Here is an 18,142-nt window from a genome sequence, read left to right as displayed (position 1 = left end):
CTGTTAGGCATTTTTTTAAAGACTATGGATGCAGCTGATTGATTCTCCAACATCTCTGGGTCCACAAAATTCAATTACCTCACACTAAAATTCTGTGAAGATCAAGTTATTACTAAGCCAAGTGCAAGGAGATGTCATTGGAATTGAAAATATAGATAGAGTAAAAAGACTTCAGAAAATGAGATAATCTATACAGAATAATGATGTGTGTTTCAGAAAGAAACAGCTCATATTATTACAAGGAAGTGTAAAATTAATTCAGTTTTTTTTTAAAGTCGAAATTAAGTAATATCCTTGACAATTTATCACAAGACATTGTGAGAATGGTAACAATCAATCATTCTGGAATACAAATATGTTTAATTTTTTTTGTATTTTATATGTGTGTATTGAACCTTGATTATTAACAAATCTCATCCTTAATTAACATAATATATTACTCCGTCAGTGACTCACTGACCATTGAAAAATCCCCCACCCCAGTTTGAAAATCCTGCACAGGATAAAATCCAAGTAACATTTATGTGCACTGAATCTGTACACTGTTTTGTGAAGAGCCTTCAGAACAGACGAGTTGTTATGAAATGTATTTTTTGAAACATGCATCCTTCATCAAGATATTGCATAAAGAGTAACACAATTGTATATTTTTAAAGAGATACATTCTGAATGTAGGCTTGATAAAATTACTGAAAGTACTTTTGATGCGCAAAATTGAGTTTTAAATACCAAAGTAGGCGTAGTGAATTAAACTGTGGCACAGTTTGTTGTAAAATTTAGTGCTTTAACTTTTCATACAAAGGTTAATGCATTCTCTACTAACAGATTTTTATTCCACTTGATTTTATTATATTTATTTTTTGGAAAATGCCTGTTTGGTTTCCTTAACAATTACAAAGTTGTATGTATATTTTTCAAATAATTGTAATGATTTTATATTTATCACTTGCCTGCAGACCAGTCACTGCATTTTTATTAATATTATTATCAGAATACTGCCTGTTATAATATTTTATAGAATCACAGAATTCTGTCTTGTGTCTAGTTTTGAGTATAAAAAGAGCGTTGGTGGACAACTTGATTTCTTTTCTTTATCAAGAAATTACAATTCATTTGTTACCAACATACTTTGGTACTGCAGTTAATTGATGGGATATCCTCTGTAACATTTTAGTAACAATTTGATTGCTAAGCAATTTTACTTGTAGGTGTTGTGTACAAATGTGCCAAGCAGTCAATAGTTGCTGTGATTGTAGCATGTCTCTCTGGTCCTCGATCGGAAGGCTTAATTGCTGAAGGCAATGAAAATTCACAAAGTGTCATTTCTGCTCCAAGTAGAATTTTGTGGTGTATTTAAAAAGCTTTAGTTTTTCATATGTGTACAGAAAGCACTCTGTCATCCTCCGTGATTCAACAAATTTAACAGTGACTTCTCTGTTAGTAAAGTACACGTTTATTTTCATAGTTCTTTGATGACACAAGTACAAAGTATTCTTATCTCGTGTACTGTCAACCACTAACCTCAAGTCGATGAGCAGGGTCTTCAGGGAGTGGTTCATTTAAAAGTTCCTCCAACGATTTGCCCTGTGGAGGTGGCTGTTTCCTTTCTTTTAGCATTCTCTCTGCTTCTTCTTTGCTGAAACCCTTTTTCATTAGCTTCTCTTGTTTTCTTTCAAGACGCATAAGCTTAGCCTTCTTCATTGGTGGGCGAGCTCCATCTGGTCCTTCAAGTCACAAGAAATTAAATCAACAGTAAGTGCCATTTCTTATGTCTTATGAGGATAATGACAAACAGTACACTGCAATTTTAAAAAATAATAATTTATAAAAGAGCTAGTAAAAAAACCTCAGCTACAAGTAACTCCTGGTGAAAATCATTACTTTCCACAATAAGTGATCAATGGGGTGTTTTATTTATTTATTTGCTCTCAGAACTACAGATTCATTCTTTAATAGCACGAAAAATAAAACTGATAAAAAGCTGTAAAAAGTGTCAAAGACTGAAAAAGATAAATTTGCAGTTCTTTTCTGCTTTGTACATGATGTTCTTTGTTTCACCTAAATTTCTTTGCCACTTTCAGCATTCTTTTCTCTGTCGTCCCCCCCCCCCCCCCCCCCCCCAAATAGCCTTCAACTCCAGAAAGAACACACAAAATGGTTTGTATAGCATGTATTCATCAGCTGTTATTCCAGTGGGACACATTTGGCAACACCGTCTCTGATGGGCCACTTGAATTTCCATGTGCGCAATGGCTTGATTAGATTAATTCAATGTTAATTAACACAGAAACAGTGCAATGTACCAATTTTTTTTCTTGATGATTATTTCTCAGCACAATCTCCCCTGCAACATCCTTACAAGCTTTTCAAACTGATATATGATATTACTGAGTATCAGTTCAGAGCTCACAAATCACTTCATCGAGATCTGTACAAAGTGTTTGGCTTAAATGTCGATTCGTGGCTCAGTGGGTAAGTTCCAGGCAACAAAATTTGAAGGTCTGGGGTTCAGTCACCAGTCTAAACCTAAATTCTCACCATGAAAAACCTCTGTGAAGTGCATGGCAGAAGGTACTTCCCACTGTACCAGTTACTAGGACTTCTTACCGCGTCATTCACGTATGAGCACAGGAACGAGGACTGTTTAAATGCCTGCCTCTTGCATGTTATAATTAACCAGATTTTGTCCTTGTGATCCCTTCGGGAGCAATATGTAGGAGGTTGTAGTATATTCCTAGACTCATCACTCAAAACTGGTTCTTGAAACTTCGTAAATACAGTTTCTCAGGATAGTTTGTGTCCATCTGCTAGTTCAGCTTCTTCAGTTCTTCAGGTATTTGTAGGCAGCAATGACACTCATCGATAATAATCAATATAAGGAAATCTTCTCTTAGTACAGATTCGTTGAAAATTCTAGCAAAATCACAAAATCTGTCCTACAGGTATATTTTGTGACCTTGGATTGATTGTTATGGCTTGAATTAAGCCTCTCTGGCATGGATAAAGTCATATCTTCATAACAGCACAGAGAGGGTATCCCTGACAAACTGTGTTACAGAAATAAAACTGAAGTCAGAATAGGGAAACACAAAATGCAAAATTCCAAAAGGTCCAGAACTGGGTCCTCACATATTACTAGTTGACACAAATAACCTCCCAATATCTTTAAATGACTGTTCAAAACCAGTCACGTTTGCCACTGCACTCATATACATATCGAAAGCACAAACTCAAGTAACAAGATGCAGTCTGCATGCTAGATGAATGGCTCACAACTAGTGCACTACAAAGAATTTAAGTCTAGGACACAGATTCATATTATGCAGACACAACAAAAAGACTGCTAAACAAGTAAGCTTTCGGCCAAAAGACCTTCTGAATTAGAGACCCCCCCCCCTCCCCCACACACAAGTTCATGCAAACTTTGTGTGTGTGTGTGTGTGTGTGTGTGTGTGTGTGTATGTGTGTGTCTAATTGAGAAGAAGGCCTTTTGGCCGTAAGCTTACTTGTTTAGCAGTCTTTTTGTTAAGCCTATCTGCAACTCAACACATCCACTTCATGGTGAGTAGCAATCTATCCTTTTCATAATATTATCATTATTCCACCCTAGATTTTCCATTGTTTGATTCATATTATACAATTAGATAAGAAAACTTCCATCTTTCACAACTGAATGTTTTCATACTAGTGTGAACACAGGTGAAACGACTTTCATTAAAAACAAAACAAACATTCAGTTGCAGAAGATGGAAGTTTCCTTACCTACATGATAAACTTAACTGAAATAGCAACTCAGAACAAATGTCTGAGAATATTAACATTAACATATTACACAGTTCCAAACAAATAAAAAACAGACTGTTGCTACAAAAAAGTGGTATTAATGGTCAGGCTTCAAATGAAATAGTGTTCAAAAACTGTTTTGTAGACTGTGATCCAGAGCTTTAATGTCTTTTTCAACTAAAATGCCCATTTTTATTAAAAATAAGCCACTCTCACACTCAGTAATGTGTAAACAGCCAACATGTTGCTTTACACACAAACATATCTTGCACAGATGAAGTGCAAACTGACATCTTGTACTTCACTTTGATAAAAACTATTCCAACAATAAATAGAGTATTGAATTAACTAATAAACTTAGATAAATTACTCAATAAGCCCAGTTCAGTTAATTTGGCACTTATAGGTGTTTTCCATTGTGTTGACTTGACAACCAAGGCACTTCCTTTTGTCCAACAAAATTTTGTTCAGCAAAAGAGAGCAGTAAGTATAGTAAGACGAGTGTAACCACTTGCACATGCCTCTCCAAAATTCTTGAATTCTTACACTCCTTACAGCTATTTGTTGCTTACAATGAAAATAACTTTGTGTTAAATTATGATTTACATGGCCTTTCTGGTGTGAGGGTCTCCACAACACATCTGACAAAGCAAGAGTCTCCACTGATATACCTTCGCTTATGAAGTGCGCGATGTCAGAGATCGCACATCCATACAGTTTACAGTCCTGCTTGTAGAAGCACCTGAGCTGGCTCCTGGTGCAGAAACAGTATTATTTAAGTGACTGCAAACAAGTGCTTGGCTTATTCTGTGCCCTGTATTACTGTTGTCCAGTCAACATGTTCAGTGCTGCACACAACCTGCATCTTACGTGCTGCTCAATGAGGTGCTATGTTCCAAAAATCATATTTGTTCTTGCTGTAGCAAACTTGGTGACAAGGGAGGGTTATGTTTTCTCTGTACGTTATTGTAAGTGCTAAGTCACTTGATAAACATTTCAACGGAGGAAATACTCCAATGTCTCATCGCCCAGCAGCAAGCTTTCACAGAACAACAGCTGGCTCTTGCCACTGCTCTCAGTCACACGGCCTCTGCGTGTTTGTGGCAAGTTACTCTCCCGTCAATGCACCTGTCACCCTTTCTGGATTATGATGAATCAGCTGAGGATTGGGACTCTTACACGACACGGTTACACCAACATTTCCAGGTTTTTCGTGTGGATGATGCAAACCTGTGTAAGACTTCCTTTTTTTCCTGACTTTCACTATGCCCTTATCAGTTGTTGTGCCAACTTGCGCCTTTACAAGAACCGGCCAACTTATCATTTGATGAAATGTGCAAGCTTCTCTCAACCTGCTACTGAGACAGAACGCATGTCATTGCGATGCGTGTATAATTTTACAGTTGTCAGAAACACCCAAACCAATCTTACAAAGCCTGGACTGCAGAATTACATGGGTTGAGCCATCACCGTAAATTTGTCATTAGTACCCATCACGAATCCTACGCTGATCACATGGTGCATAATGTTGTTATTCGTGTGGATCCAGACAGGGAAGTCTGTGAGAAAGCACATCAGTGAGAGAATCCGACACTTACGGATGTGCTTCATATAGCACAGTCCTTTGAAGTATCATTTGGCCTCTTTCATTCAGTGAATGAGCTATACCACTGGTCCTCGTTAAGAATCCCATGGGGAAGCTTCAAGTCTGTGGTGACTTCAGTCCATGACATATACACACCATTTGCCCAGACTTGACAAGTTGCTTGCACAATTATCAGGCAGCAACTACTTTTCCAAAACTGATTTGTCAGAAGCATACCTCCAGTCCCCTTGGATGAGGCCACTATGTGCCTTTTCATTATCAATACACCTTTCAGCCTATCCAATATCAATGCTTATCTTTTGGTGTTGCAAGCACACCTTCAATTTTTCAGCATTTTTTAGAGCAGCTGACAGCCTCTGTGCCTGGCTGCATCAATTACCTTGACGATATTGTTGTTTCAGTTCTTCCACTGAAGACCACCTTTTCAATCTCCGATAACTGTTTTCTGTTTTCCAATCTGCAGGTCTCAAGTGCGATCTTGCCAACTCAACTTTTTCAGCCTTTATCTGAGTCTCTAGGTTTTGAGGTTTCTTGCACAGAGGTCAACCCATTGTGTCATCCTGTTGACACAATTGTGGCTTAGCTGCAGCTGACCTCCATTAAGGAACAGTGGGTGTTTCTAGGTAAAGTTGCCAACCACCATACGTTTTTGCCGACACATCTACTGTTGCTCAGCCCTTGCACATGCTCTTGTGTAAAAATGTGCCTTTTTTTATCTGCAGCTCGTGACCAAGCATTTGCTTTGCTTAAATCTGCCCCGTGTCTGGAAAATTTTTCAGCCAGGTCAGCATCTCATGTTGGCTACAGATGCCTCTCAGCACGGATTTCGTGTGGTGTTGGTGCACGAATACGTGGACAGGTCTGAATGACCCACTGCTTATGCTTCTAAGACTTTAACTTCTGCTCATCATTGGTATTCTCAGGGTGAAAAGGAGGCTTTAGCAATTGTGTTCGTTCTCAAGAAATTCTATGTTTTCTTTTATTGTTCTAAGTTCCATTTAGTCATGGATCACTAGCCATTGGTTGTCCTTCTTAACCCTTGGGCTTACATGCTGGACGAGGCAGTGAATCGTTTGCCATGGTGGGCTCTCTTCCTTTCTCGTTAGCGTTATCAGATCGAATACTGACCGATAGTGCGACAAGCCAACACCAATGCCTTATCTTGCCTTCTGGTCGGGCCAGAACCACCATTTGATCAGGATGAATTGCTTCGTTTCTATTTAGACACTGAGAACCAGAATGTGGTTGATCGTTTTTCCAACACTAGTGCCATGACTGCATCCGCTGTCCCAATGGATCTTGTACTAAGTCAGGGCCTCTCTTTTGTGCGGCATGATTGGCCAGAGAAACCCAAGGCCCAGGCCTTGGATCCTTTGCATAATTATTTCTCCCTCCAGCACTGTTTTTCTGTGTTTCATGGGGTTCTTTTGTACATTATGGAGGGCACTGTTCCCCATGTAGTAAGTCCCGTTTCCTTACACCGTAATGTACTGCGGCTTCTGCATGTTGGGGAACCTCTCGCACCAAAGCTTTGGCCCACTGACATCAGTATTGACCAGGCATAGATGGGGACATTACGCAGCTTACTGCCGCTTGCACTCATTGTGCTCAGCAACAGGTGGCCCCGCGGGTGTCTTTTTCACCCTGGCCCATAGCCACGTTGCCCGTGGGAGCGTCCACATGTTGATTTTGCTGAGCCCTTCCTAAATCAGTACTGGCTCATTGCAGTGGACACCTATTCCAAGTTTCCCTATGTGGCGCTTTGTCCACCCACATCTACGCTGGCCACTATTTTGGCCCTGTTTAAATTTTTGCAATTGAGGGATTTCCCTATACCGTGGTTACTGATAATGGCCCCACAGTTTGTTTCTTGGGAATTTGCATCTTTTTGTCAGGCTAGTGGTGTTCACCAGCTCATAGTCCCCCGCCCCCCCCCCTTTCATCCCCACTCTAATGATGAAGCCAAACGCATAGTTCAGATGTTTAAAACTCAGGTGCAGAAGTATGTACCTGGCAGTTCCCCTGAAGCTGTTTTAGTCCGTTTTTTGATTTTGTACTGTTTCACTCCCGTGGGGATCAAGAACCCAGCAGAGCTGTTACATGGGCACCAACCATGGACCCTTCTTCACCTGTTACATCTGACACTGCATTCTCTAGCCTCACCGGCTTCACAAAAATTCCAGCCAGGTGTGCCTGTCTGGGCTCAAGGCTTCGGCCACCAGCCGAAGTGGGTTCCTGCCATCATCGAGCATTGCTGGGGCCAATGACGGTGCAGTCGCACTCCTGATGGGCAGATGTCCAGTCTCTTTGATCAGCTGCGGTCGCATACGGCAGGTCCTGTTCTGGATGGCCAACCTCACTCCCACCACCACTGAGGCTGGTTCCTGTGTCGCAGATTGTCCAGTTTGAGCCACAGCAGGGGTTGCTGCCTGGCAGACTGCTGTCTGAGGTTTCTGTCTCCAGCCCCAGTCCTCAACTGCCATTGACAGTGCAACCCCCACTGCACCTGACACTGCAGCTGCCTCCATTGCTGAGTCCTGTGCGGACGTCATCTCTGATGCTTCCCCTGATGATTCTGGCACTGACCACTGACTGCTGACCTTGATGAGGACATCACTGCGGAGACAGAGTCCCCAGTGCTGCCCTATGGCCTCTCAAGAGGGGGGGGGGCAGCAGCACGCTTACCCACCCCCTCATCACCTCTGCCCCAGCTCGCTGGTGCCTTCCTGTCACGGTGCTGCAGCAGCCACCATCATCAGGCAACCAAATGGACATTAGTACCATTTTATTTTCTGTGACTCACAATCTCAGTGCCTTTTGAGACTAGTTTATTTTTCATGGTACCAGGGCTTTTTAGGGACCAGTGCCCATTTTTTCTGTACCACACATTTTTCTGTGCCTAGTGTTTTTATGTAAGTATGTATGTAGTTTTCCCACACCCTAGAGGGGAGGAGTGATATACTTTCACCCATGACATGCGAGATTTCAGTGATTGTGCACCCAAACAGTTTATAGGCCCACTTACAGAGGCCACCTGGGTCAGCTCTGGCGAGCTGCCAAATAAACAGTATCATTTAAGTGATTGCAAAGGAGTGCTCAGACTATTCTATACCCTGTATTACTGTTGCCCAGTCACTGTGTTCAGTGCTATGCACAATCTGTATTTTACATGTTGCTCTATAAAGTACTATGCTCAACAAGTCATGTTTGTTCTGGCTATAGCACCCACCAAATCAAAGGAAAGTATATCTTATTAGTCGCTTCTCCCACAAGTTATCTGCTTATTGAGATTCAAGGATTGAAGATTCCTGTTAGCTACATGGCAGGTGACAGTGTTCACTATAAACAGGTCACTATTCATATGGAACACAGATAGTCATTGCTTGATTAGTACTATTATTATAGTACTGCAAATATTAAGCAAGCTATGGAAGGTACACAGCAGCTATTTAATACAACCAAGGAGGCAGCAGCATTTTAAAAGCAGTCCCATTCTTGTTAACTCTACTACATCAAATTTCGGTTAAATAAGTACAAATACTTTACAGTACTGTAATTGTAGTTCAGATAAAACATGCCAACAGGTTCCACTCTCTTAGAAGTATCTCCACCAGCTTAGAGATCATGAATAGGGAAAATAGAATGTACCACACTGGAGTGCACAAACACTACAGAAATTTGCTCAGCATTATCTATTATTCATCAAAATTTGCAGTGTTTTAAAAATAAAGTACACCACCTTGAATCTGAATTACAGTCTTTGAACAGCATGATAGTATGCATCACAGAGCACTGGTGTAGAGAAAATGAACTGCAGTGTGTAATGCTACCATCTTATGAATGTTAAAAGATGCTACTGTAGAACTACCTTAAAAGTGGAGCAGGAGGTCATATATTTGTATCATTATGTGCCACACATTTTAAAGCTATAGAAGATCTGAACACAATTACTGTAGATAAACATTTTGAATTCGTTAACAGATAAAGAGGTGGAGAAGAGAACCTTTAATTATACCATTCATTCCATTTTTATGCCATGATTGGATTATCTTTTACATTATTTCAAAAGACAATCAAAGTGCTGTTATAGTGTTGCTCTGTTACTGCTTTGATGATGATGATGATGACGATGATGATGATGCAGTTTATCTCTCAATAAATATAATGTGTGTGATATGACAATTTTATTCCACTACAACAATGGTTATGGGCCCAGTGGTGCTTACAAAAAAAAACAGAAAACTTGTTAGCATCAATTAGCAGAAATAAATCTCATCTGTGTCACAAAGATGAAACATTTGCTGATACTGGCTGATTATTTTCATGTGACGCATTTCCAAAACGTTAACTGATGCCAAGCTGTGAAATACAGAGATGATGGAGAACAGACAAACTATTGAGAAACAAAGTGAAGTGAATTATACTTCCTGGTCATGAAGATGAAATGGGAGATATGATACTGCATGAAGAGTTTGACAGAGCACTGAAAGACCTAAGTCGAAACAAGGCCTCGAGAGTAGACAACATTCCATTAGAACTACTGATAGCCTTGGGAGAGCCAGCTCTGACAAAACTCTACCACCTGTTGAGCAACATGTATGAGACAGGTGAAATACCCTCAGACTCCAAGAAGAATATAATAATTCCAATCCCAAAGAAAGCAGGTGTTGACAGGTGTGAAAATTATCGAACTATCAGGTTAATAAGTCACGGCTGCAAAAAACTAACATGAATTCTCTACAGACGAATGAAAAAACTGGTAGAAGTCGACCTCCAGGAAAATCAGTTTGAATTCCATAGAAATGTTGGGACACGTGAGGAAATACTGACCCTACAACTTATCTTAGCAAATAGATTAAGGAAAGGCAAACCTACATTTCTAGCATTTGTAGACTTGGAGAAAGCTTTTGACAGTGTTGACTGGAATAATTTCATTGAAATTCTGAAGGTGGCAGGGATGAAATACAGGGAGTGAAAGGCTATTTACAGAAACCAGATGGCAGTTATAAGAGTCGAGGGACATGAAGGGAAGCAGTGGTTGGGAAGGGAGTGAGACAGGGTTGTAGCCTCTCCCCGATGTTATTCAATCTGTATATTGAGCAAGCAGTAAAGGAAACAAAAGAAAAATTCAGAGCAGGAACTAAAATCCACGAAGAAGAAATAAAAACTCTGAGGTTTGCTGGTGACATTGTAATTCTGTCAGATACAGCAAAGGACCTGGAAGAGCAGTTGGACAGAATGGACAATGTATTGAAAGGAGGATATAGGATGAACATCAAGAAAAGCAAAACATGAATAATGGAATGCAGTCGAATTAAACTGGGTGATGCTGAGGGAATTAGATTAGGAAATGACACACTTAAAGTAGCATGTGCGTTTTTCTATTTGGGGAGCAAAGTAACTGATGATGGATGAAGTTGAGAGCATATAAAATGTAGACTGGCTATGGCAAATGGTTCAAATGGCTCTGAGCACTATGGGACTGCTGAGGTCATCAGTCCCCTAGAACTCAGAACTACTCAAACCTAACTAACCTAAGGACATCACACACATCCATGCCCGAGGCAGGATTTGAACATGTGACCGTAGCGGGCGCGCTGTTCCAGACTGTAGCGCTTAGAACTGCTCGGCCACTCCGGCCAGCACTGGCTATGGCAAGGAAAGTGTTTCTGAAGAAGAGAAATTTGTTAACATCGAGTATAGATTTACATGTCAGGCAGTCATTTCTGAAAGCATTTGTATGGAATGTAGCCATGTATGGAAGTGAAATGCGGACAGTAAATAGTTTAAACAAGAAGAGAATGGAAGCTTTTGAAATGTGGTGCTACAGAAGAATGCTGAAGATTAGATGGGTAGATCACATAACTAATAAGGAGGTACTGAAAAGAATTGGGGAGAAGAGAAACTTGAGGCACAACTTGACTAGAAGAAGGGATCGGTTGGTAGGACATGTTCTGAGACATCGAGGGATCACCAATTTAGTATTGGAGGTCAGTGTGGAAGGTAAAATTCATAGAGGGAGACCAAGAGATGAATACACTAAGCAGATTCAGAAGGATGTAGGTTGAATGTAGAAGCTTGCACAGGATAGAGCAGCATGGAGAGCTGCATCAAACCAGTCTCTGGACTGAAGAACACAACAACAACAACAACAACTACTACTACTACTACTACTACTACAGCAACACAAAATCACTAGACTTATGACACAGTCAAATGATGCACGTCAATAGGCATACAATAAAAAACATGATAAGAAAATAATCAGTCCTGGGATTAGACTATGAAAAAGAAGGTGAAATAAACTCAAGTGACAGCTGTTTGGAGGATAAATCGACAAGAACATTCTTTCTGAAAACTGTACCACGTGATTTGAAGGAAAGATCAACCACTTTAGAACTTATTCACAGTGATCTCATGGGACCTATCAATGTTCCAAGTTTTGGAGGCAATAAATATTTAATGAGTATCGTGGTGATGCAAACAGATACATATTTGTACGTATCTTAAAATATAAGGATGAAGTATTAGAAGAATTGACGAAATGGAAGATTCAAACAGAAAAACAAACCACAAAACACTTTAAAAGAATTCTCAAGGGCAATGGCCTAGAACTCTATTTATGCAAATAGTTGCAGTTTTGTGAATTTGAAGGAATTTGTCATGAAATAACAGTGACAGACACGCTGCAGCTGTAGCTGAATGCCTCAACATAATGTTAATGGATATGGTAAGGCCATAGTTGCTAGGAAGTAATTTCCTGAAGAGTTCTTGGACTGAGCTGATGTACACTGCGGCATACATAAGAAATCATGTTACAAATAGCCACAAACAACAAAAAACACCTTATGACTAGTCTGAGACATTTATGTGCGACAGGGTGCGAAGATTTCATTCAAATGTCATTCTAAATTATCCACAAGGTCAGAAAAGGGTTGTTACTGTATATTCTCACTATGGCCTTGGATACAGTATCTGGATTCCAGATATGAAACAGGTTGTGGAATCCAGGGACTGTATATTCAAAGAATTTTTGAATGGTAAATGCTTAATTGAAAATAAGAAACAGAAAGAATTTGTTGATCTGTACAATGATGGAGCATTATCATTTCCAAGTACTGAAGATGAAATACGAAGTGAAATAGAAGATTCTGACACTGAAGAGGAATTTTATGATTTCCCAGATCAGGAGGAAAATTTTGAAGAAACTAAATGTAACCAGGAACTTGTGGAACATGCTGAAATTTCATGAAAGAGTAGGGCCAAGAAAGGATGTAACAAAAGAAAAAACACATTTAAGCAAATGTCATCTAATGACATTTTTTTCCATAGAGAACACTTATGCTGAAAAAGCACAAATAAACTTTGCGTGACAAAGGAACAGTGATGAACCATTATAATATCATGAAGCAGTTAATTCTGATAAACTGTGAAATGGATAGTTGCAATGAATGAAGAAATCAACTCCTTGAAGAATCATTATGCTTGGAATTTGGTTAAGCCAACATCTGATGTAATTCCTGTAAAGGACAGATTGGTATTTAGAAAGAAGACAGTTGGTCAGAAGCAGATTTTAAAAGCTCTTTTAGTTGCAAAGGGATTTAGTCAAGTAGAAGGTGTTCACTATAATGAGACTTATGCTCCTGTTTCAAATATTTGTCTATTGACAGCAGCCAGTGTTGAGAAAAATTGGCATATTGATCAGTATGATGTGAAGAGTGCGTATCCGCACAGTACATTAAAGAAAATGTATATATGTTCCAACCAGAAGGTTTCATCAAGAAATGTCATCAAAGCTTGGTTTGCAAGCTAAACATGTCAATATATGGATTGAAACAAAGTGGCACGAGCTAGAATGGTCACTTGATCATTTAAATAACTCCCTTGAAAAACTGGGATTTATTCAATATGATATAGACCCACGTGTGTACAAGCTAAGTGCGAAGGAAGGGAAAGCTATTCTGTTTGTATATGTGGATGATATGCTTACATTTGCACAAAATGAAGAGATGAGGCAAAAGATAAAACCTCTTTTAGAAAAGTGCTTTGAAATCAAGCACATGAGCATAGTGTCACACGTGTTAGGAGTGAAATTTGAGAACAGCAAAGATGGAACAATTAGTCTTTCTCAGACAGACTATATTAATCAACTATTTGATAGCTTTGGACTTCAACATGCTAAGGGCGCCAAGATCCCAATGGAAATGAAACTGAATTTCTTTGATGAGAAATGTGACAAGTAAGTTAAAAATCTTCCATATTGTAAGCTTGTTGGTGGCTCCTTTACCTTTCACAGAGGGCTCGACAGATATAGCTTCCTCAGTGGCAAAATAGTCATAACACGGTTCAAAATTTAATATCAACCACTGGAATGCAGCAAAAAGTGCATCACATAATATGATTGGATAGATAAAAAGAACTACTCACAAAGCAGTGGCAGGAGAACACACATATAAAAAAAGGTTTTGCTTACGCAAGTTTTCAGAGCCAGTGGCTCCTTCCGGCAGAAGGGCTGAAGAGGTAGGAAGAGGGGTGAAAGGAAAGGAAATGGAGAGGTTTATGAAAAGGGGTAGAGTTTGGAAAAATCATTAAGAACCCTGGGTCTGGGGAGACTTACCGGACAGGATGAGAAGCAAAGACTGCCGGAAGAAGGAGCCACTGTCTCTGAAAGGTTGCATAAGTAAAGCCTTTTTTTATATGTGTGTTCTCCTGCCACTGCCTGGTGAGTAGTTTTTTATCTATCCAGTTACATACACTGTCACAAATTGGTTATTTCCTTTGTTAAATTAGCCCATGTGACCATCATTCCTTCTTATATTACCCTCCTGTCAGTCTTTGTTGTCCTCTGTCTTGATCAAACTGTCATCTCTTTTCTACCTTATGTGCTTCATTTATTTACCCATATCACCCAGATTAATCAACACTGTGCTTCTACATCTTTTTTAGTACTGATTTCTGTGCACACACACACACACACACACACACACACACAGGACCATTGTTATTTACGAATTTGCCTATAACAATTTGTTTATGGTCCACTACACTGCAGGGCCTTTTCCTGGTTGTCTTTATTTGCAAATTTGATAAATACTTGTTTATACATAATTCTTTCCATGTTTTGTGCATTTGTTTTTTGCCAAACTGCTCTGACTGACTTTTACTTCTGTCTCCCATATTACTCTATTTGCCAAGAAAAGTAGTTCACATTTTCTGCTACGACTTTCTGCTTGTCCAATTTTTAAAATTTTCTCTTTTCTGCTACAACTTTCTCTTTCTGTTTGCCCAGTTTTTAAAATTTTCTCTTTTCACAATGTTTTTTCTCTCCCAGTCATTTAAATTCTTGCCCACTCATTACCTTTTGATAACCACTGTCTGTCCTCACAATTTTCGTACAAGTTTTTCTAATTTTTTCCAAATTTTTCCTTGCTATTCTTCCTTTTTCCACCATCTGATTTTCTTTTTTGTCACTTCCACCATTTCTTAACACCCCAAACTGTCTTCTCTTGCCATGATGAATTCCATCACACATTACATCCGTTCTTTCTGAAAAACATGTTAAATAAAAGAAAATTATTTTATTTTTATTTCTTTTTTTAAAAAAGGCCTTTCCTTCTCATTACATTCATTAAGCCTCCTCTGACCTGAGGTTCTGGGTAACTTTCCAAACTCTATCCCTTTTCCTAATCCTCTCCAGTTCCTTTCCCTTCCCTTCACCCCTCTTTCTTCACCTTCAACTCTTCTGCCGGAAGCAGCCACTGGTTCTGTAAGTTTGCATAAATAAAACCTTTTCTTATATGTGTGCTCTCCTGCCGCCTGCTGCTTGATGAGTAGATTTTTTTTTACCTATCCAATTACACTATACTGTTAGAAAGCATACTAAAATAAGTGAAGGAAATAGCACATTATAAACTCACATATTATCCCACTGGTTAAATACTTGAAACATTCACTTAAGCTAATTGCTCTACTTGTACAGGTGGTCGCAAAAGTATTACATGATATGTAATATTACTGGCAGGATCTCAAGTGTACTGGAAGAGTTTGAAAACACACTGTAGTTGCACTGAGCACAATGGAAGCAGAATATGTCTCAGTGGCAGCCTGCACAAGAGAGGTGGTACCGATGAGAGAATTACTGAGGAGGCTTAACCTGAAAGAACTGTTTAGAGAATCGACACCTGTATGCTGTGATGATAAAGCAGCAATCATACACTCCAAGAATCATATAAACAAATCAAGAACAAAACATACTACCATAAAACATCATTTCATCAGGGGGAAAGTAATGTACGGAATGATAAAAATTCAATACATTTTGATACATAAAAATCAAGCAGACTTTTAACACAGCCATTGAATCAAAATATTCATGAACATTGTTGTAAGAAAATGCTACATTCAAAACAATATACGTTGTTACTTTTAGATGTCATTTTGAGGGGAGGGGGAAATATTAAGAGATAAACAGGTGGAGAACAGATCATTTATTTATTCCATTCATTCCATTTTTCATACTTGACTGGAATATCTTTGATTTTATTTAAAAAGGCAGTCAAAATGTTGTTACAGTTTACTTTGTTTGTTTATTTACAACATGCTCCATTACATTATTTGTAATACATGTATGTATTTGTGTGTGTGTGTTTGTGTGTGTTGTATGATGTTGAGAGGGGGAGGAGGAAACAGGGTGCTGGCACATAGCCTGCTCCTTGAGAACAGCAACAAGGAGTCCACCAAGCTTAATGTCCCCATCCTACGGATGGATCACCATCAACAGTATCACATGCCCTCAGCAAATGAGACACTTTGGAGAGGTTTGGTATTTAAACTAGAACATTGATGTAAAGTCTGGTGATTTGTAACTTTATGCCATCAACTCTCCTTCCCTTACTGGCCAAGTAGTGGCAGTGAAAAATGTCATTATAATATTGCTCCATTACTGCTTTGATGGTGTATGCAATTTTTCTCTCAATAAATATAATGTGTGATGTTGTTGTGGTGGTCTTCAGTCCAGAGACTGGTTTGATGCAGCTTTCCATGCTACTCTATCCTGTGCAAGGTTCTTCATCTCCGAGTACCTAGTGCAACCAACACCCTTCTGAATCTTTTTAGTGTATTTATCTCTTGGCCTCCCTCTATGATTTTTACCCTCCACGCTGCCCTCCAATGCTAAATTTGTGACCCCTTGATGCTCAGAATATGCCCTACCAACCGATCCCTTCTTCTAGTCAAGTTGTGCCACAAATTTCTCTTCTCTCCAATTCTAATCAATACCACCTCATTAGTTATGTGATCTACCCATCTAATCTTCAGCATTCTTCTGAAGCACCACATTTCAAAAGCTTCTATTCTCTTCTTGTCTAAAGTATTTATTGTACACATTTCACTTCCATACATGGCTACACTCCATACAAATACTTTCAGAAACGACTTCCTCACACTTAAATCTATACTAGATGTTAACAAATTTCTCTTCTTCAGAAACGTTTTCCTTGCCATTGCCAGTCTACATTTTATATCTTCCGTACTTCGACCATCATCAGTTACTTTGCTCCCCAAATAGCAAAACTCATTTACTATTTTAGGCATCTCATTTCCTTATCTAATTCCTGCAGCATCACCGGATTTAATTTGACTACATTCCATTATTCTTGTTTTCCATTTGTTACGTTCATATTATATCCTCCTTTCAAGACCCTGTCCATTCCGTTCAGCTGCTCTTCCAAGTCCTTTGCTGTCTCTGACAGAATTACAATGTCATCGGTGAACCTCAAGGTTTTTATTTCTTCTCCATGGATTTTAATTCCTACTCCAAATTTTTCTTTTGTTTCCTTTACAGCTTGCTCAATATACAGATTGAATAACATCAGGGAGGGGCTACAACCCTGCCTCACTCCCTTCCCAACCACTGCTTCGCTTTCATGCCCCTCGACTCTTATAACTGCCATCTGGTTTCTGTACAAACTGTAAATAGCCTTTCGCTCTCTGTATTTTACCCCTGCCACCTTCAGAATTTGAAAGAGATTATTCCAGTCAACATTGTCAAAAGCTTTCTCTAAGTCTACAAATACTAGAAACGTAGGTTTGCCTTTCCTTAATCTATTTTCTAAGATAAGTCGTAGCGTCAGTATTGCTTCACGTGTTCCAACATTTCTACGGAATCCAAACTTATCTTCCCCAAAATTGGCTTCTACTAGTTTTTCCATTCGTCTGTAAAGAATTCGCCTTAGTATATTGCAGCCGTGTCTTATTAAACTGATAGTTCGGTAATTTTCACATCTGTCAACACCTGCTTTCTTTGGGATTGGAATTATTATGTTCTTCTTGAAGTCTGAGGGTATTTCGCCTGTCTCATACATTTTGGTCACTAGATGGTAGAGTTTTGTTAGGCCTGGCTCTCCCAAGGCTGTCAGTAGTTCTAATGGAATGTTGTCTACTCCCAGAGCCTTGTTTCAACTTGGGTCTTTCAGTTCTCTGTCAAACTCTTCACACAGTATCATATCTCCTATTTCATCTTCATCTACATTCTCTTCCATTTGTATAATATTGTCCTCAAGAACATCACCCTTGTATAGACCCTCTATATACTCCTTCCATTTTTCTGCTTTCTCTTCTTTGCTTAGAACTGGGTTTCCATCTGAGTTCTTGATATTCATGCAAGTGGTTCTCTTTTCTCCAAAGGTCAGTAATTTTCCTGTAGGCAGTATCTATCTTACCCCTAGTGATATGCATCTACATCCTTACATTTGT

General features: G+C 39.2%; 1 protein-coding gene across 2 annotated transcripts in view; it reads right to left on the bottom strand.

Moving 5' to 3' along the window:
* LOC126458431 (arginyl-tRNA--protein transferase 1) overlaps window positions 1-18,142 on the bottom strand; it is a 155,473-nt gene that overhangs the window by 85,343 nt on the left and 51,988 nt on the right. For both annotated transcript variants that reach the window (XM_050095486.1, XM_050095485.1), the window contains exon 6: window positions 1,522-1,724. In XM_050095486.1, coding sequence (XP_049951443.1) covers window positions 1,522-1,724 — 203 coding nt within the window. The remainder of the gene's footprint in view (window positions 1-1,521; window positions 1,725-18,142) is intronic.

This window comes from Schistocerca serialis, chromosome 2, assembly GCF_023864345.2.
Source record: "Schistocerca serialis cubense isolate TAMUIC-IGC-003099 chromosome 2, iqSchSeri2.2, whole genome shotgun sequence".
Taxonomy (NCBI): domain Eukaryota; kingdom Metazoa; phylum Arthropoda; class Insecta; order Orthoptera; family Acrididae; genus Schistocerca; species Schistocerca serialis.
The sequence above is the reverse complement of the archived record's forward strand: the minus strand, read 5'-3'. Positions and strand labels throughout refer to the sequence as shown.